The 21,067-nt window shown below is 47.1% G+C and overlaps 1 protein-coding gene across 8 annotated transcripts in view; it reads right to left on the reverse strand.

Moving 5' to 3' along the window:
• Positions 1-21,067, reverse strand: part of Nrap (nebulin related anchoring protein) — a 66,355-nt gene that overhangs the window by 2,147 nt on the left and 43,141 nt on the right. For 5 of the 8 annotated variants that reach the window (XM_063244757.1, XM_003475086.3, XM_063244756.1 and 2 more), the window contains 12 exons: positions 20,718-20,825; positions 20,076-20,189; positions 18,116-18,313; positions 16,245-16,349; positions 15,415-15,513; positions 13,940-14,044; positions 13,492-13,599; positions 12,356-12,667; positions 6,709-6,813; positions 5,737-5,835; positions 4,381-4,485; positions 1,137-1,244 (listed from right to left, as the gene is read on the reverse strand). In XM_063244757.1, the coding sequence (XP_063100827.1) occupies positions 1,137-1,244; positions 4,381-4,485; positions 5,737-5,835; positions 6,709-6,813; positions 12,356-12,667; positions 13,492-13,599; positions 13,940-14,044; positions 15,415-15,513; positions 16,245-16,349; positions 18,116-18,313; positions 20,076-20,189; positions 20,718-20,825 (1,566 nt within the window). The remainder of the gene's footprint in view (positions 1-1,136; positions 1,245-4,380; positions 4,486-5,736; positions 5,836-6,708; positions 6,814-12,355; positions 12,668-13,491; positions 13,600-13,939; positions 14,045-15,414; positions 15,514-16,244; positions 16,350-18,115; positions 18,314-20,075; positions 20,190-20,717; positions 20,826-21,067) is intronic. The other 3 variants (XM_063244759.1, XM_063244758.1, XM_013158398.2) reach the window with 1 other exon arrangement.

A 21,067-nucleotide genomic window follows, 5' to 3' on the forward strand; every position in this document is an offset into this window, starting at 1 on the left:
AGAAATCTCCATCCCCATAGCATATTGAGAAAATTCAACAAGATGGGTGTTGAGCTTCAAGCCTGGCACCAATCCATGTCCACTGATGGTGACTCTGGTATTGTCATGGCTGTAATCTGTACTCCACCAGGAAAGGAAATATGTCCATTCTTCTAAGCCTTTCCAACTTTCAGGAACCTAGTCTGGTGCTTCTCAAATCATTTGTGAAGGACCTGTTTCATTTAGTATTGCTAAATTTCTAATCCGTCAAATACCTATCTCCAGCACTTGATAACCCCAAAATTGTCCTTTGCCCTCTTCAGTGAGTTGAGTCCACCAATCACATGCTTAGATGTTTCTATATCTAATGAATAAGTCAATTTTGGAATGCTTGTCCCTGAGGTCTGTCCTTATCTCATGGTGGACTAGCAAACAACCATTCATGGGTGGCCAGGCATATAGTGTCTAATCAACAATGCTCTCCTCTTCAGTAATAGTAGATGCCATGTTTTGAATACCTGCTGTGTGCTGGGCACTGCAAACCATTTTATTTTTGTCCCTACACTAGTCCTAGAAGACAGGTATTAGATCACTCTTTCATAGATATAGAAATTTGAGTTCAGAGAGTGTAAGCAACCTGCCCAAGTCACACAGCCAAGACTCAAACTCAAGTCAATGTGGCAAAGTCCCAATTGCTTTCCACTCCGTACTTGTGCCTCTACTTGAAGAAGTCCCTTTAATGAAAATCACTCACCCAACCATGTGCTTCCTGATTTCTAGGTGCTCACTCACCAACTTTTAAGAGTGCCTCCCCTGGGGCTGGGGATTTAGCTCAGCGGCATAAGCGCCTGCCTTGCAAGCAGGCAGTCGTCAGTTCGATCCCTGGTACCGATAAAAATGAAAAGACCAAAAAAAAAAAAAAAAAAAAAAAAAAGAGTGCCTCTCCTGAGAGACAGGGGAGAGGAATACAAACCCCTAATCTCAAATTTCTGGCAGAGAGCCTAAAAAATTGACCTCCTGTGTCTTTCTTCAGAAGCACACATTACATTTTGGTGTGGAAGTGACACTCTGACTCCTGGTGCCTACCCTGTGCCTGTCAATGTTCTGGGAAGAACAGAATGAAACCGGTAAGCCACAGAGGGAGCATAGGGTCTTACATCACTGGCAATCTCCCTGGACGTGCGGGCCGTCTGGAACGGGATGGCATCCAGCCTGAAGTCATAGCCACCAGCCCGGGTCTGCTCCCAAGAGTTTCTGTAGACTTTCTGGATTGGGAAAACAAAAGCACAATTAAGTAAGGAGCGGTAATCTGGTGTGGGTACGACTGGTTCCCAGCCAGAGTGGCTCCCACATCTAGTGTGTTGTGAAGACAGCGGAGCCCGAGACCTCCTGTTCAATCTGGGCACTTCCCGCCTGGGACTGGAGAGGGTTGGCCATGAAGGCCTTCGGCGCGAAGGCCCCCAGCTGACAGTGAGGCCTGGCTCTCATGCGGCTTGTGGTCTGCAGCTCTGGCTTCATCTTCTTGTCCCTGCACTCTCTCTTCATGCCTTGTTTCTGGATGCCAGAACTCAGAGCTCCAGAACCCCGTTTCTCCCCACATGCTGACAATCGTGCTGCTCTTTGAGTCTTGGCACCCACGTATGTGTCAGTTCCACTAACTCTGGGGGAGCCCTCAGCCTGGCTCGGGTGCCACATTCCACCTCATCCCTATAAGGCAAGCCACATGTCACACTGGCCCAGGCGCCTGCTCCAAAGGAAGAGCCTCCACCTGCACTAAACACATTGCGGAGAAGCTGACAGGGTACCTGACCCATGTCCTTCATCTCGCTTTCATTCCTTTCCCTTTTAAACTGTGCTCGTGCCCCCCTGAGAGCCTGTAATCATATCCTCCTAGCCCTCACATAGGCCGGGATCACCGATAGGGGCATCAAAATCTTCTGTGCCTTCATGTAGCTAATTTTTTTTCAAGATAAGGGAATGGCTCCATGAAAGGAATCTTCGGGAGATCCCAGTGGAAGGCTGTCCTTTATTCCGCCACAGAGAAGGGAGATGGCAGGAGAGCCAATCACCAACAAATGACAAAGAGATAGCCCCAGACCGTGTCGGCCACTTGCTCATTCTGTGAGCTACAACAGATCAGTAGGCCCTTAAGAACCTTACTTTTATCACCTGGAAACAGAGGTCAAGGCCAGTGCTCTGTCCTGCAGGGGAGGGAGGATCAAGCAAAGAAGAACAGGCAGGTGAAAAGCTAAGTTTTCTGCCCGCTTCCACACTGGACTTCACACTCACTAGTGGGGGTCACGGAGCACTGGGGCTGAGCAGCGTGGGTGTCATCATCTCTGCGCTCCACTGGAATCATCACCTCCACCATCACCTCCAACTCCAGCGTCCAACACCGAAAGGCACCAGCCAAACATCTACTGTGTTCAGGGCCCTGGACTACATCTACTCATTACTGAGGTAAGCGCCTAATCAATGGGTGACAGATCCAATGATTAGATTTCCTGAGTTATTGAGCTCATTTTAGGACTAAAAGGTATATAGAAGGGGGGAAGCGTTCAGATAACAACACAGCAACAACTCCTTGGCACCATGCTTCTTATTTTGGTGACTCCATCAGTGTTGTAGCAGCAAATAGTGGGCAGAGCTCTCCCACTCTCTGTGAGCCGGGCACCGGGCCTTCACCTCTGCCCCAGACCCAGACTACTTCATGCCAACAAACTTTGCACAGCCTCAGAGTTCAATACCACTCCATGTTGGTGTCCAAGGCAGCCAGCTTCCAAGTTTGGGTAACTGACGATCAAGCAGAGAGAGGATGACTCAAGACCCCCAGTGCACTGGTTCCCTTTCTCCAGGGCTCCCTCCCCGTGTGCTATTTTGCCTGATTGTGATCACTTCCTCCCTGGGTTTTTATTCTGCAGAGGTTTTTGCCTTGCCACTGGGTTCTTTAGATTCCGCAGGCGCTTTGATTTGGAATCCTGGGCGCTCCTCCTCTTGATCACAGTAGGCACAGTTTTGCCCTCATCCTCACACATTAGAGTCATTTGATTTTGAGTTATTTCGGCTGCCTTACACATCTCAATGGCTTTCTTTGCCCAGGAAGGTCACTCTGCCTCCACACCCTCCTAGCAGAGCACTTGATCCAATTGTGCTGGTTCCACACGCCCCAAAGAAGTGCTCTTTCAAATAAGGTTTGTGAGTCTTCCACACCCACGCACCCTGGCAGCTAATTTCAACCGCGGCCTCTGTGGGCTGGCTCCCCTGTGAGAGGGAAGCCGCTCTGTCCTCCTTCAGCTGGGCCCTAGATGAACCGGCGGTTTCATGCCAGTTTCCTTGGCAGTGTGTCTCTGACAGTCCCTCCAGCAGAGGCCTCACCGCCCCGTCCTCCACACATTAATGAGCTGGGTATTCTGCGGAGGAGGCGGACCTGCTTCCCCAGATGGAGGTCAGCCTCGCAGAGCTACTGTTCTAAAATTATCCTTTGCACATCCCTCAAAAGCATCAAATGGTCATAATAACTCATATTTACAAAGCACAGGCGCATTCACTGCGCGGGATCCCACAGGGCTTTACAAACGCAACAAACTAATACACACGCTAACTAGAAGGTGCCTCTTACAACCCCTGCAAGGCGCCACCTCTGGGGTGAGCCGCAGCAGCTGTGTCCGCTCGGAGCCCCAGGACACAATGGCCAGGCCAGGGAGGAAAGAATGGCCGGACTCTAGGAGGCCGCGCACCATCCCAGGCTGACACACGCAGCCTGTGTTACTCTGTTCTGACGGCGTCTTTTGATTCTGCTGCCTCTCTATCTGTTATCCTGGGATCACAGCTTTGCTGGCCGCATGGCTGCCTATTCTGTTACAACCAGGGGCCTCCAGCCCCTGCCAACAACAAGCCTGGGCTTAAGAAGCAGCGTCTTAGTTAGTCCTGCAAAGGGCACACGTCCAAGGGATACTGCAGTGTTGGAGGGCACGGTTCTGAGCACAAAGGAGCCAGCCACATTCGCACAGGATGGGCTACCATGGAGTCTAGCTTTCCAGATATGGGCACAATCCTTGGAGTGAGTGATGAGAAGGGTTCAGGAAATAAACTGAGCGACTGTCTACGCTGGTGGGACCCTGGGATCATTCAGCCATCCAGGAATCAGTTTTTTAGAGCTGGAAGGAACTTGAGCTTAGCCCAGCTCCATTCTCATTTTACAGGTGAACACACTGAGCCCCAGTAAGGAAAGTGATACGAAGTCATACCTGCAGTTTGTCCTACTCTAAGCCAGGTGTTCTTTTTTTCCCCATCCTCTTTCCTAAGATTTTTATTGTTTTGCTTTGTTTAACAAATAAAATCCATTCTGGGCAGAGAATTTTACAAAAGCCAGCACGAATCGCATAACAGAGGCTCACTCACCTCACTCAGATGCAAGGCATTGAGGCGGGCTCGGGCAAACTCAGGGTGGTCAGGGATCACAGTATACCTGTGCAGGGATTCTGCATCTCCCAACTTGTACAGGCGCTGTGGGTGAGACAGTTCAAGGTCAAGGTAAATCTACAACTGCTGAATCCTCTAGGATAAAGCAACTGGTTCTCTCTCCTGCCCTTCCCACCTGATGGCCCACCCATGGAGAGTATCCTTCTAGAACCCTCTGCTGGAGGAAGGTTCCCATGTGTCCAGGGTCACATGTGGGTAGCTGGTTTTAAATAGAGCCTGTTAAAAATACCAAGATCTGCTCATTATGGGCCACAAACCTATATCCTGGTCGGCCTTGGTGATGTGCATTTTAAAATGTGGTTTACTGCAGAGAATCTTCATAGCTGACCACTGCATATTTTTATTGGTAAAAAAAAATGTAGTCTCAGGTCTTTGTTGTTTAACAGCAACAGTCAAAATACTATTGCATACATGTAATAATCCCTTTTCATTTAAAATACCTTAAAGAAAATTCAAAGAATTAAAGCTTTCATAGTTCACCCAGGAAAATGGAATTTAAACCTCAAGCTTCATGTAGGTTGTTATTTTCAGGGCACCATGTTAAGACCTGTAAATAATGTGAGGAAGTGTTTTAGCCTCCTCGGCTTTTAAGAGAGGAAAATGTGATAGTTGAGTTTGCAAACATGAACTGGTCGGTGCAGCTCTTGAGCTCTCTGGGAGGCTGAGGCAGTTCTGCTGCTGTGTGTAAGGGGGTGTTGAGTCCCTTGATAGTTCAGGGTGGGGTGGGGATAAGTTAGCTTTTTCTTCCTTTAAATAAATACAGGCAAGAGGAAATTGGGCTAACTCACACAGAGCAAGAACAGAAAAGAAAGACCTCAAATATGACTTCTTCAGAGAAAAAAAAAAGACTTCTTTTCTGGAATGTATTAAGCTTTTAATTCCACTGTCATTCCATCAGCAATTAAGATGCATCTGATCTCATGTTTGGTATGGGATCATCAATAATGATTGGCATTATTATCATTATGAAAAAACCGTAACAGGAGACAGTTCTAAAAGACGTACTACGATCCCAGGACTTGCTAAAACTTTATTTGCTTTCATGTATTTAATCTTCATTTAAGTCACTCGATCTTATGAAATAGCTGTTATTACCCCCTCAGCCCCATCTCCTTCAAATAAGGGAAACAAGGCTAGAAGAGATAAAGCAACTGGTTCACGATCATCCAGATAGCGCTGCACTCACAGCTACCCAGAGCCCATGTTGCTCAGCACTGACTACTGAACAGCACTACCCTACTTCTCGGCCAGGATGAGTGAGGAGAAAGAACCCACCTCGTTGCAGTGCAGGTAGCTGTTTTTGGCATGAACCAGGTCTGGGGAGTCAACCACCGTAGTGAACTTGATACTGTCTGGCTTTTTACGGTATTTGGTCTGAAAAGGAAAACGATTCCCACAAAACACAATCAAACCTCATACATTTTCCCGGTGTTGCTTTACCCCACCTTCTTGGGTCCAAATGTACCACTGATATTGGATGAGTCTCTTTTTTTGGTGGCCATCTAACCATCAAAACTGAAAAATAGGCCAGGGATCTAACTCAGTGGCACAGCAGCTACCTGGCAAGCATGAGATCGTGAATTAAATTCCCAGTACCCCCCTCAAAAAAAGTTGAAAAACCCCCAGGCTTTTCTCTGTGATGAGGGGAACATTTGACAGGTATTTACTCTCTGGAAGAAAGCGGCTCCTGATACAAAGGAATTTAGTAAAGGGCAGCTTCCAGCATCAAAGGGACCTGGCTCAGACTGTCTGAGTAAGTTACGATGTTAAGAAACTGAAGGAGGCAGTGCTACCCTCAAGGGGATCCCAGGGCAGGAGCCCCATCAGTCTGGTGGAGAGCCCAGCTCCTGTCCCTATCACTGTGCTGCTTTTAATGCCTCTGGAAGTCAGAAAGCCACAGGGCCCCGACCGCCTCCCCATCCCAATGAAAACAGGGGACCACTGCAGACTATAACTGTGCGATGCATTAGTTCCCCAGCAGTGAAATTATTCAGAGAAAAATTGCTCTTTGTTTTACAATTTGGTTACAAAAAATCCCAGAAAAATACCACAAAGTCAGCAGGGGCCCTGCTCCCTCTAGGCATCTATACTCAATAAATAGGTTCTGTCTCCAAAAGGCAATGCTAGCCAGCGGCATAGCTCCTGCCTGGCAAGCCTGAGGTTCTGAGTTCGATTCTGATACAACAAATAAAAGTTAAAAAACAGGAAATGTTAGGTGGGCCCTGTGGTCATGGTGGTTCCAGGTACCTCACTGATGAGCTCTCCAGCCTTCTTTGCTCTCTCTATCTGTGGAGAATTCAGTGCCAGCCATCCCGCCCCCTTCATGCCCAGCAGGTCTGATTTGTAGTGAAACTGCAAGAAGAAAAGCATGGGAGATAAAGCATCCTGGGAGATAACCTACGGTGGTTTAAAGCATTTCAAGAGGGTCCTTAGCTTGTAATAAAGCTTCAGCAAAACAGTTCAGTATCTTCCCTGAGAGCATCTTCTGCATGTTATCAAATCCAACTGTGTGAATTTGTGCATTTTACCAGGAATTAAATAATGGATCATGCATAGATACAAAAAGTCCTCCAACCCCAGTGAATGAATTAGCAAGATTTGAAGCAAATGATGATTTCTGCAGTCAATCTCTTAATGACAAAGCTGAAAAGGTGCTCACATCCGAGCTGGCATCACTTTATTTCATTCTGACTGCCTGCATCAACAAAAACAGTCTACCCCCATTCAGTTAATAAAAGGGTGCTGAGTCCTGGATGAAACTTTCTGTAACTTGGAGCAAATCGCTTTACCAAAATGCGACTCAGTTTCTCTCAGTGACACTTGAGGGTCACAATAACCCTGCTGTTCTCCTCAAAACACCTGAGAGTACTGGGGACAGGAGCCAGCTGGGGTTTTGTTCTTGCAGTAATATCAGTGGAAGAGGTAGGAATCAGATACAGCAGGACCTTAAAAACTGCAGAAAATTTGAACACAACAGGCTTATTAATCTTTTCAAGACTCAGTTTATCTCCTTCTCTCATTGTGGCTCATTATGATTTGCTTACATAGCAAATATAGACTAAGCCTTCCTCTCTTTATTTTAAAGGCTCAGAAGATGAGTACTGGGAGGAAATACTAAGAGGTGCTCCGAGACAATAGGTCTGATCGAGAGACCCCTAAATATATCAAATCTTGCTATGATTCCTTGATCTGTCCACATTATCTGCAATGAGACAGTCACCCAAATGCCTTTCTTCTTCTCTTTATGGAAATTAGGCATTTTAAAGGTTGAGGGGGGAAAAAAACTCTCTCAGGAAATCTAAGGTTTGGATCTAAAGGAAGTTGATGGCGTTTCTCTAATTTAGATATAACCTCTGCTGTAACGCAAACTATCACTCCAGAAATCAGCCTCTCGGCCTTTTTAGTTTTCTTTCATTTCAGGATTCACAGCATTCCTCACAGCGCGCCTCAAAGAGGGTCCGTTTCTGATCTACTGTCTGCTGGTTAATGTTCCTGTGCAAATTCGACTCTGCTTGCTGACTGGCGAAGGGAGACATCACTCAAGCTCGGGACCAGGTTTCAAAACCCCATGTCAGTAAGATTGCTTTTTACACCGCGATCTTTCAGTCTACACTGGCAAAGCTTTTGCCTTCTACTCTGATAAAGAACAAAGAAAATTGGATAAATTTCTAAGTTGGAGAGAATAATCCTACAGGGCCTCTTCACAGCCAGGGTTTGCTCCTTTCATAAGCGAGATGAAGTGGGGAGCGCTCTTTCAACTCGCCTTTTGTTGAGCTGAACAGTACGATTGCAGGTAAGTCAGAAAGCAAGATGCAGGTTCCCCAAAGATCTAACTGTGCCTCAAACTCTCTTATAAATGGATTGTCTATTGATATCTCAGCTCCCGGCCCAGCTTTGACTATTCACGCAGACCCTAAAAACAACACACCTGCCCCAGACTTTAGGATAAAAGAGGGGAGAAGGGAAAAGAGGGGAGCAGACAGGAGTCAGCTACCTGAAGATGGTTTTGAAGGATGACTTTAAAATAATAATAGACCTTCCCAAACTGCCCAGCTGAATCTGGCTTCCTCAAATGCTACCTCACCCCTTTTCCTTACACAGATTGAGGTGTGGAAGTCATCTGCAGATTTACATGTAGGGTTTCCTAGTGCCCCTATTTCACAGTCCTGGGTTGCAAATATACCAGCTACAGCATTGAGTCCCTGCGTTCTCATGAACACAGGAATGATGGAAGTAGGTACACCCAGGAGATGTCTACAAGAAGGCATATATTTGTCACAAGCAGAAATGTTATAGCTGGATGTGGTGGTGCATTCTGTAACCCCAACACTCAGGACCCCGAGGCAAGAGTCTCTGCAAGTTCAAAGCCAGCTACATAGTGAGTTCAGGGCCACCCTGTACTACACAGTGTGACCCTGTGTCAAAAAAACAAAACTAATACCAAAAATGTTATTATCACTACATGATGCGCAGGAGCTTGGTTTAGATCATTATCTCATTTTGCAAAGGAAAGTTTCCATTTTCATCTAAGAACAACGTTGGTGTTCAAATGATGTTTGGATAGGAAAGCTATGGGCTACACACTTTGAGCAAATCACATTGGTAATGATTAAGGCCCCAGACTCAGAAGCCAGAGCACCTCAGTTCATAACCCAGCCGCCTGGGGAAGCCAATGAGACAGATTCAGGGGACAAGAGTCCAAGGCCGAAGACCTACTTTGCCTCTTGCTAGCTGCGTGCCCTGCCCACTTATAGCCTAGGTTAAGTTATGAGGTTATTGGTGCCTCATTGCTGCATCTACAAAAATATAGATACTACAGAACCTATGGAGATGTTAAATGAAACTGCTAAATATTTATACTAATACCTGGCCCAGGGTAAAGGGTCCATACATTTTTGCTATTGCTATTAATGTTGTTCTTTCTGATGGAGAAACAAAGCCAGGGGAGCCCCAAGCATCTACCTGAGGTCACTCCCCATACAGGGTGGGCACAACTGTCTGCAGCCCTAGTGAGAGTGCATGAAAGGAACATGGAATATCAAGGTCAGAAAGAACCAAGATGAGGAAACTTTCAGTGAGCAAATAAAATTCATTGAGCATTTTTTCTTTTTGTGTGCGATATACCCCCGTGAAGTTAAACTTCTGATCATGACCATCATAAAGATAAAACCTCAGAAGAAGCTGGGAATTTTGAAGTCTGCTCTTTATAATCTCTTGGAATGCAGACCTCTAAAATAACCAATTTGTAGTCTGAAAATACAAATAAGATGGACATGGTATCACATGGCTGTAATCCCAGCTATTCAGAGGCTGAGGCAGGAGGATCGAGGCAACTTAGTGAGGCCCTATATGAAAATTTAAAAATAAATAAATGAAAAGATCTGGTGATTTAGCTCAGTGGGAGAGCACTGCCTACCATGCAGGAGGCCCTGAGTTCTATCCCCAGTACTGAAAAAATTAATAGGTATCCTGCCATTTCTCCTTTTGGGATTATGGCCTGTTTCTTAAAATGGTATTTAAATATCTTTTCTTTTCAGAAATAGCAATTATATAAATCACACCTTCAGGATTTCTTTTTCCTTAGTAAAATAAAATCTGATATTGTATAGATCCTACTATTTAAACATTTTTCCTAGGTGTGGTGGCACCCTGAATACTTGGGAGTGTAGAGCAGAAGGATCCCTAGTTCAAGTACAGCCTAAGCAACTTAGGAAGGCCTTACTAAGAATAAATAAAAACAATAACAACAGTAATAATAGCAAACTAGGATGAAGCTTACAGCTCCCTGGGTTCAATTCCCAGAACTAAAAACACAGATTTTTTTTCTTAGATCTCAAAAGCTAAGATCATGGATCAGCTCAAACTTTTGTCTTTCTGATGAAGAGAGAGATTCTAGAAAGTGAAACGGTCACTTGAGGACACTCAGCCAGCAGGTGACAAGGCTGTCTCTTATCGCCACCTTCTGGCTCCACCTCCTTGTCTTTCCCAGGAAGCCTCAGTCTTCCTCGTGGGTCCTGTCCTGTCTCAGAAGACTTCTTTTCTTCCAAATAATGGGTTGTGACCAGAGGGTCCCTGGTTGGGCCCTGGAGGGTCACCCTTTTAGGGTCTTAGGAAGGCCTTCTGCTAGGACAAGGACTCTACAGGGAGCCTGAGCGGGCACTGTGGTAGTTAAGTTCCCAATGTAGCTCTGAGGAACTCAGACTACTCCACTCGCTCTCTGATGTGAATCATGCGACATCACAGCACACCAAATTATAGTTAATCATGACATCAATAAATAATATAACCAGTCATGTGATCATAACATCCCACCTCCTACAATATATAATCAAGAGCAGGCATTGCCTGGAAAGCAACTGACACTGGGAACACTGGTGGAGGGGCACCTATTAGGACTCAGCTAGTACTTAGGCATCTGTTCGTGGCCCAGGCATCATGGGAAGCACTTCATTCACACTGACCAGTACTCAACCGAGAGCCATATTCTCCACCAGGGTGAATTTTGTCATCTGGGACACTGGACAGTATTTGGAAATGTTTTTGGTTGGTTCCATAGACACCCAGAGGATGCTGCACAGAATCCTGCAATGCAAGGGCAACACCCCCCCCCCAACAAAGGAGTATGCCTACGACATTACAGAGTCGTAGTACCATAAACACTGCTAGTAATCACATTGTCACCGTTACTGTGCTCCATGACGTTGTCCCCATGGCTTGGCAAGGCTTCATAAGGCCAAGACTTGCCCGAGCTCACACAGCAAGTGTGGAGCAGCTGGGATTTGCAGCTCGGAGTTGTAATCTGGAGCCCACCGCATCATCCGAGGGGCTGGGACCACCCCCCCCAACCTGCTCAGGAAAGCCCTCCCTTTTCTGAGCCTCAGAAGCTACATGGGTACCCTGAGGAGCACAGTGCCCTGCCTCTAAGCTCCTTCAAAGAAAGCAGGAGAGCTCAGAGCGTAGGTTCTGCAGCCAGTCCTGCCTCAGTATCTCCCTCCCTCACAACCAAAACAGGAAATAGCAACTGGCCCTACCTCAGAACGGCAGCAAAGGCAGAGCAACAGGAAGCGGTCAGTCAACACCGGCCGCCGTGGCCGCCTCCACCTTGCCTGTCCTCAGCATTGCCCTGTTCTCTCTTGGACTCTACCCCCTTGAAATTCCTCCACTCAGCCACCCCTTGCTTTTCTCCAGCCCCAATTATGCTGAGGCTCTGTCTCTGAGCATGCTGCCCTGCTTGCCTATAATTTTCTGTACCTTCCCTCATCTCCTTTTATCCTTTGTTGAAACGTTGCCTTTCCAATGAGAACTACTTTGATGCCCTACTTTTTTATTATTTATCTTGTGATTTTTTAAGAAACAGAGTGGCTATATAGTTCCAACTGGCCTTGAACTCACTGTGGAACCCCAAGATGGCCTCAAACTCAGAGATCTTCTTGCCTCACCCTCCTGAGTGCTGGCATTAGAGGTATGCACCACTGCATTCCGCTAATACCCTATTTTAAATGCTCATGTGCACACACACACACACATACTCCCACCGTACCTTCCTGCTCCATTTGTCTCCAAAGCAAGCCCTGCCATATGACATACTACATTTTCCCTAGTCATCCTGGCTTGTCATCTTTTAGGATAATTGAAGTTTCAGAATAATGGAAAGTTTTTACTCTTTTGTTTACTGCTATATTCATAGGGCCTGGCTTAGTGCCTGGAACATAGTAGCTGCTCCATAAATATTGTGTAAATAAGTGAATAAATGATTCCAACCTAGATGACAGAGGCCAGGAAAGTCATTATTCGGTCCAGGGAGGCTCAAGAAGGCCAAGGAAGATATGAAGATTAAACACTGGCATGAAGGCCGGAGAAAGGTGAACTGGGCTGCCTTCCACAGGCCCCTCACCTCACTCTGTAGGGCGTGGGCTTTCCTGGCCCAGGCCATTCGCAGGTCCTCGGGCAGCGCCGTGAATTCATGGCACTGGGTCCGGTAGTCACGGTCGCTGGCCAGGGCCTGGGCCTTCCTGGCATGGACCAGGTGCACCATGTCCAAGGGCAGGTGGCACTGAGCTTGGCTGCTGGCTGCCTCCCTCTTGTACTGATGCTCGCTTTGCAGCTGGCCCATGCGCCGGCAGTGCTGCAGCCGGGGGTCCTCACTCACGCTCCGCACCCCGATGAGCCTCCCTCTCTCCTTCACAAAGTCGTGCCTGTAGAGAAACTGGGAAGGAGGAGCAGCTGGTCAGGGGCCAGCAGACCCCAGAAAAATCCCCTCTTCTCACATTAGGGGGTAATGGTTGCAAGACCACAGTGTGGGGGCTGTCAGAGAACATGTCCACCTCCCTGGCAGATGAATAATTAAAACATCGCTCCATTCTTCCTATCTAATTAAAGCCAGATCCTCAGAACCAAAGTCAGGGTGCCACCCTCCCCCCTTACACATCCTGTGGCCAAAAGGAATTTATTAAAAAAGAGTAAAAGAGAAATTTGTGCTTTAGCCATTTACACTTGGCAAAACATTAAACCCAAAAGACAGGATCCATGTATTTGAAGTCCACATTTTCAGTAATTTGTTTGTGGGAAAGAGAAAGTCACCTTCATGTCCCAAAGCTATGAATGTTATCAACAGAGTGGCTGAAACGCAGTGGGCAAATCCCAACACAGACGAGGGGAAGTACAGAGAGCTGCACAGAAGTGTGTTCCAGCCTGGTGAGTTCCAGCCCAGTCTTCTTTTCACTTAGGGTGGAGCTGCGCATCAGGCTGCTCTCATGCTCTGGGGAACTGCTGCCTAGATTTTGCAATTTGAAATCAGTCCGTAGCTCCTTCTGGCTAGAGACCTTTGCCGAATTTAGCTTGCGATTAACAGAGCCTCTTTTTTCCTCCCTCTGTCAAAGGATCTCGTTTATAACTAATATATTCTGCAGGTGACATCCTGTCTCACACAGTTATAGATTTGCTTTAATTCAAGAAAATCAGCCGTAGACCCTGTTTTACATGAAGTTAACAGATATGAGGCAAGACAGAAGGTCACAGCATTCCACTCACATCACTGGCCATGTCTCCCGAGGCCCGTGCAGCCTGGAAGGGGAGCGCGTCTATTGTCAGCTTGTAGCCTTGAGCTCGAAGATTACGCCAAGACTCCTGGTATCTTGCCTAAAGTGGGAACATATGTACATCTTTGAAAAAAAGCAAGTTCTGCAAATCAGTGAACAAAAGCTATTCCTTTCATTTGCAGTACAGTGTTCCAGGATCAATTTCTGTCCCACAAAAGCTTTCTATTTTGCAGAGAAAATCTCATTAGCACACACCCTGTGGTGGTCTCTGAGCACACATAAGCATGTAACACGTTTGTGAAAAGGTATGTGGATTTAACATGGGCATCTAGAACACACATTTTAAAAGCTTCTATGGATGCCGGAAAGCTTGCCGCTAGATGACCGACACAAGCATGGCTGTGGAGTATGCTTGAACTTCAGTAGGAAGATGGGCTTACATCGCTCAGATTGGCTGCGTTTGTTTTTGCTCGGGTGAACTCGGGCAGGCCCAGGGTCGTGGTGTACTGGTGTCGCGCATCCTCTCCAGCTGCTCTGTAGAGGCGCTGTGCCCAAAAGAAAAAGGCAAAGAGGTCATCACTGTGCTTTGTGCAGTGCTGGGAGGCTCTCCTTCGCAACTGGGGAAACAAGGCAATAAAAGGCCGTTCCAGTGGCATAGGTACATTGTCACCTCGGGAAGACATTTCTTTCAATAGACCTGCTCTATGACTCAAAAGGAGTGGGGGAAAAAACCACTGAAATGTGCTTTGCAAAATAGGCCAAGGAATGACAAATATATTTAAGAATACTAATCACTGAGGTCCTCACACCACTGACCTTGTCCTTGAGGACCACCACAACACAATGCTAGACCTGGAAAATGTAGAGAATCTCTACCTAGCAGACAGGAGGTGCTCAGCCCTGATCTGCATCCTCTCCTAATGCCCCAGATTCCTTTGCATGAGTGGACTTTTGCCAGGGTTGACCTGGCTATCCTGGTCCACCACCCATGATTAGAATTGGGACTGGGTTTGCTAAATTCTCCAAGGCCAGACCTCCACCCTGAAGGTCATCACTGCCTCATAGTACACAGTGCACAAAAGAATCCAGAAAAGTAAAATAAGGATGGAAAGCTGCTAACATCAATGCTTCACATCCTGAATTTCCACCTCTTTGGATTTCCTTTTCTACAGCTTCTACTTCTTACTTTCTTACCTGGGATGAATGTGGAAGTTAACAGTATAAATAGCCAAGTATCATTTGACTTCTAAAAGTTAGAGTCAGGAGAGTCTTAAAAACTAAAGATGATTCACCATTTATATCTATGCTCAGCTCACCTATTTCAAGCCTGTAGCTCAGCAACTGCAAGAAGTAAAAGCAATAGGGCAGGAAAGATGACTTTCTGGCATGAGATTCTTTCTCCTACATCTCCCCTCTGCAGGTAAAGTCTGAATCAACTAGTATCAAGAAGATGTGGAGGGTCACCTAGCAACCTGACAAGCACTGCACTGTAAATTGTCCTTCATTATAAGGAGGACAAATTAGTCCTCCTTATAATGACCATCAGGATGACAAGGTAAAATTGGTCAGCTAATATTTGCTTAGAGAGAACAACTGAGCTATGGACTATAACTTCTCAGACTTCAGAGGCAAAGGAATCATGTGAGGCTCTTGTTAACTGATTTTGCAGTCTGCAGCTCCAGGTTAGGGCCTGAGATTGGGCACAGCCCGTAGCTCCCAGGGATGCCAGTGCTGTTGGTCTAGCCTGCACAAGGGCAGTGAGACTGGCCTTCTTGCCCTCTGGAAAATACATGGGCTCTGTGCAATGCTGTCTTTCTCTCCACGCACATCTGATCCCCTCCTTCCGGCCCATCAACATTCACACATATTTTTTGACAACCTCACGGCTGCTAAAAAGCCACCTGAAGATTTTTACCTCATTGGTGATCTGGTTGCTGAACTTCGCGTGAAGGAGGTTGGGGGTGTCCGTCACAGTCGTGTACTTGAATGAGCCAGGATGCTGACGGTATTTACTCTGAATTCACACACCAAGAAAAAGAAGATGGCTCTGTGAACTGTAAGCTCGGACAGAAACAGCTCAGAGGACTAGGTAGCATCTCATTTTGCACAAGCTGCCAGACTAGAGCTCCAGAGTGCATTTGATCACCTGCCATGTGACTTCTGCACTCACCGAGCTGGAGAAGCAGGGAGGAGGGTAGGACGATGCCCATGAAACACTCACTGGTGCGAGAAGGAGCGTTAGGCCTTCACCAGGGAGGTAAAGCATCTCACAACCATTTCATACACAGTTGCCATAGAAATGCAGTGCTTAGGTCAGTGTTCATCCTTACAAAAACTAACCGAAGAGGACTGAGTTTCTCCACTTGACTAATTAAGAATCCAGGGCTCAGAGAAGGCAGGTCACAGGTCTGAGGTCACACAGCAAATGAGTACTAGTCTGGGATTTCAATCTCTTTCTCCAAAGCTTATATGCTTTGCATTGTACCACAGGGCCACTCTTCAAAGGCACACAGGGAAAGCACATTTTATAAGTCATGCTAACAGAGGAGCAGACTTGATATCCACAAAGCTGAGTTAAGAGGCACCCACTAGGAATGGAGAATCCAGTATGAATAGAAGGCAGGCAAGAGTGGAGGCAGTGAGTTCCTACTGCTAACAGCTCACCCTGCAATAGGCCTTAGCAGAAGAAAACAGACTGACTGTGACATCCCCACCACCCTGTGCCCCTCCCGCATGCCCGGTTACCTCACTGATGAGCTCGGATGCTTTCTTTCGCCCTTCAATCTCTAACGTGCCTGGGATCACACAGGCAACGCCTCGCATAAAGTTCAGGTCCGAGCGGTACAAATTCTGTAAGTAACAACGTGGAGAATCAGAAAGGCGCAACTCTCAGAACAAGGAAGCAAAGAGAAGCCAGAGGGCTCTTGTGGTAGCATCCAACAACATCATAATTAGAACTCAAAGTCAGGGGCTGGGGATTTAGCTCAGCGGCATAAGTGCCTGCTTGCAAGCAGACAGTCGTGAGTTCGATCCCTGGTACCGATAAAAAAAACGAAAAAGACAAAAATAAAATAAAATAAAAATAAAAAAGAACTCAAGGCCAAGCCCCTCTCTCAGATTTACTCTACCCAACAGTCATGCAGAGGCTCCTTAGTAAATGCTCATGGAAGGAGGCAGAAGAAAATAATTCAGCCGTTGCTTGCCTCCAAGTGGCTGTTATAGGGATGCAAGGTGGATTTTATTTTAATGTGCACCATCAAAAAATAAACCCCAGAGTGGATTGTGTTAGGAAGTTGGTCTTGCTGGGGTGAACATGCAAACGTTTTAACAGGTCTTCTAAAACAAAACCCAGCAGCAGCCGGGAGGCATCAATTAATCATAGGTTAAGACGCAACTGATAAACGAATCCAGAATAATCTGGCAAAGGTCTATCTGAATCTGCGTGGGTAGGGCAAGTGTGTGCACCTGCATGATTGGGGATGACAGTTTAAAGAGTCCCCAGATTCACTCCCTTCAGCCAGCAAGGCACCCCCTGGGCGTGCAGCCTTCCAATTGCCATCACAATGCCAGGCAGAGCCAGCAAGGCTATGCTAAAGTGACAAACAGCCCTGAGATGCGCCTGGCAGCTCCCTCCATTCTACAGCTGCTCTCGGGTTCCTGACAGTTGGTGTCACTTGTAAACGCTGTACACAGACATACAACTCCAAAAGACAACAGACACCAGATATGAGCGTCGCCCAGCTCACATCAGGAAAGCGGTTCAGTGCAGTAGTGTTCTGCTTCCCTACACAGGCTCATTGCCTGCAAATCTCATTGAGTGCAAACCTAGCAAGTTTGGGCCAGGTGTGTATGTACCAAGCAGGACACTGCTGTCTGTTGGAAGTGCATGCTGCCCCTTGGTGGAAGTGCAAACTATGCTTCCCAGCCCTCCTAGGACTGCATGCTGCAAACAGTGGAGTGCGCTTGGCAGAGCAACCTAAAGATGCCGTGAAAGGACCCAAGGAGGTCCTCTGAGACCCTAAGTTCCCAGCCTTCCTTGAGCCCTCCTCTCCCTGCTGTGGGTCATCAGGAGGCACAGGTTCTGAACAATCCCTCTCAACACAGCCCAGGCTTCCCCAGAAGAATGGACAGGCATGTAGGTGGCACCCAGAGGAACCCTCCATCCATCCCAGGGTCCAGGAAAAACCACTGGCAAATGCTGAACCTGAAAAATCACGAACGTGAAAGGAATCTTCAATTCAAACCCAGCACCCCCATTTCTCAGACGCAGTTATGTGATCTTGGGCAAGCAGTTTACCTCCTTGGCACCTCTGTAATTTTTCTGTACAATGTGGGGTGACGACTTTTGACACAGAGTTACCATGAGGATTAAATGAGATGATGTGAGACAACATAATGCTTTTGATTCAACTGAAATATTCAGTATGTGGTGGCTGCTTTTAGAGATGAGTGTGATTATGCTTCAGAGCAGTCAGGTTGTGTCGCAAAAGAAACTGTGTGCTTGGGACTCCTGACCTCAGAGCTTCACCAGCCCACAGAGGCTTGCAGATCACTGCTTCCCACATGGTCAGACCTGCAAGGAGAAGGGTCCCCAGGGAGAGGTCAGCCCCCTTTACCTCACTCTGCAACTTGTGAGCCTTCTTGGCACAGCACAGCCGCAGGTCTTCCTCCAATGGTGTATACTGGGGGAGCGGGTGTCTGTAGTCCTGGTCACTGGCCAGGGTCTGAGCCTTCTTGGCCTGCACCAGGGTTACCATGTCCAGAGGCAGATGGAACAGTGCCTTTGAGTGTTCAAAGCCTTTCTTGTAATTTACCTAGAGGGCCAGGCAGATCAACAGCAACAAGTTGAAAGTCACTGTTTACAATGGGACCATCAGGGAGAACATCAGCAGTAAACTGTCCCAGGTCAGCTCAGGGTGGGGAGGGGCTGGGGGTCCTGGCAGAAGCCATGTTCCTTTCTTTCAGGCACTGGCCTTAAGCAGGGCTTGACACCAGGCCCTGATATTCATCACTCCAGGTTTGGAGTGATCTGGGAGAAGAAGATCCACAGGTCCTCCAACAGGAGAAAACACAGACATTCAAGGCATAGATATAATGCCGGGGACTCTCACTCAGTGCTTTAGATCTTCCCAGTTTTCAGAAGATGCACAACAACCCTGAACACCCACTATTACATATTTCTTGCTGTCCACTTAAATTCAGGATTAGAATCAGATCGTCTTGCTAGCATGAGGATGAACTCCCTCAAAATACTAGACAACTTCCTAGTCAGTCTGGGAGCTACAAGCAGAGAGGTGGATGCTTGAAGAATCAGCCCTGGATGAATGATGTGCCCTAAACTCAACATGCATACAGGGAAAGGAGGGGAGACGTCATTCATTCCATATCACCACTTCACACACTTCTGGGAACAAAAAGTCTGTGAAACTCGCTCAGAGTTTCCTTGGGATTCAGATGCAGTAGCGTTCCTCTTCTTCGCTTTCTCCATCCCCTTTCAATCCCTTGGCCCTAACCTCTCACTCCCAGGTCCACCTGTCCTACTCTCACTCGTACTTAGCACAAGGCTAAGAATAGTTCACACCCAACTTCATATTCATAGGTCAGCCACCCAGGACAGGAAGGAAAAACACAGAAAAGGCAATATCATGAAGCTATGGAAAGGGAATGAGAGGAGGAGTTGTCTCCGCATCTTGGCCTTAGACAAGGAACTGAATTTCAGTCTCCTTCTTCATAAGGCAAGATGAATGACAAAGCAGAGTTCCTAGAGAAAGTTTGATGGTTATATAAGACATCGCACATGAGAGTATCAAGTCTTCTGTGACAGATTTGGATGTAAATTTCATCACTGACAGTAGCCACCTCACATATGTACAAGGAGACAGTGTATATACACATGGGCCGGCAGACAGGGTCACAGTGGACTGTCCGAGGGTGGTGGCAAATTGGATGCCTATACTTGCACAGGAAACACAAATAAACAAAGCAAGAAGTTGGGAAGGCGGAGTGGCTACATGATCAGGAGAACTTGAGCCTCTTCTGCAAGGACTATGAGTGAACAGTTTTGATCCACTGAGCCTTTAAGTGTTCAGTCCAGCTTCTAGGTAGTAGTTGAGAACTTTGATGCAAAATTTCACATTATTAAATGTTTGCTATTAACTCACTGCACAGACCAAATAAAATGCCTTTGCAGGCCAAATTCAGCCCCTAGGACCCACTGTATAACCACAGGTCTTAACCAAAGAATGCAGCCAGGTGTAGTGGTGCATGCCAGTAATCCCAGCATTCTAGGAGGCTGAGGCAGGAGACTAGCCTGGGCAACATAGCAACTGAGAGAGACCCCTATCAAAATAAGAAATGAAAACTGGGCTGGAGGTATAGCTTAGTGTGAAAGCACTAGGCTCAATTCCCAGTACCCAAAACAAAAAAATGAAGAACTCCCAGCTCAGAAGGGAACTAAGGAGTCAACTCATCCAATCCCATTTGTGGAGGGAAACGCAAAGCTGAACACCAGGGGTCCATGCCTGGAGCAGGGCTAGGTGCGGCCCCACGGCCCCTGCTGCATTTCCTCCCACTTACATCACTCTGCAGCGAGGTCGCATGCACTGAATGTGCAAGGCTGAGATCATCTTCCAAGCTCCGGGAGCCAAGCATCTGTCCTTTCATTTTCTCGAACGCCTCTTTGTATTTGTACTAAAGGGAAAGAGAGCGGGAGAGAGTAACAGCTCGGGGACAAGGGACATGGAATGGCAGAGGTGGGTATTGGGCGAAAATGTTTTGTTCTTTTGACAGTAACTGGGTGAGTTAAAAGAAAATGCGAGGGAGTCGTCAAAAGGTCTATTCTTTCATATGCAAGACTCCCAATGACTAAAGGGCTCAGCTATGAAATGGCAGGATGTGTTAGCACTCGGCGGCCCAGGCTGGAGGAAGGTGCAGGCATTGTTAGCGGTCTCTTCACACAGACTGGCTTTGTGAAAACTCTTGGTGGAGGGTGTGTTTCATCTGTCCAGGGTCCATGTTTACAGTCCAGCATTTGGCTTTGTACGCCAGGCCAGGGAATTTTTTGTTGTAAGATATGTTCTTTCTCGTGGCCATTATCTGATTGCCCTAACACAGTCAGTTCGGAGAAGAGAGGCTATTATCCACAGGCAAAAGAAGGCTGGGGTGAGAGGCAAAAGGACTGAAAACTGGATAGGATTGAACATTGCACCAGATGCTCACATCGCTTATGATATCACCAGAAGCCTTCGCTGCCTGGAAGGGAATGGCGTCCAACCTCAGTTTATATCCACCGTCTCGAAGCTTGCTCCAGGATTCTTTATAACGGGTCTGGTGGGAGAAAGTGCACAAGTGAAGACCTTCCTGTGACCTGGTGGCTTCCTGAACTCCAGTACACCAAAATGGGAATCTGCTTGGTTGTGAGATTCTTTCCCTGACCCCAACCCTGCAATTAGGTTTAGAGATCACTGTGACTTACAACAAACTAGCAGAAGTGGCTCTGGCCTGACACTCACCCTTGGTAGGTAAAGCCATAGAGGGGAGGGCTTTGGCGTCAGACAGGCCCATAGCTT

Source organism: Cavia porcellus, unplaced genomic scaffold, assembly GCF_034190915.1.
Source record: "Cavia porcellus strain 051 isolate PalLab524CR breed Dunkin Hartley unplaced genomic scaffold, mCavPor4.1 scaffold_2, whole genome shotgun sequence".
NCBI lineage: Eukaryota > Metazoa > Chordata > Mammalia > Rodentia > Caviidae > Cavia > Cavia porcellus.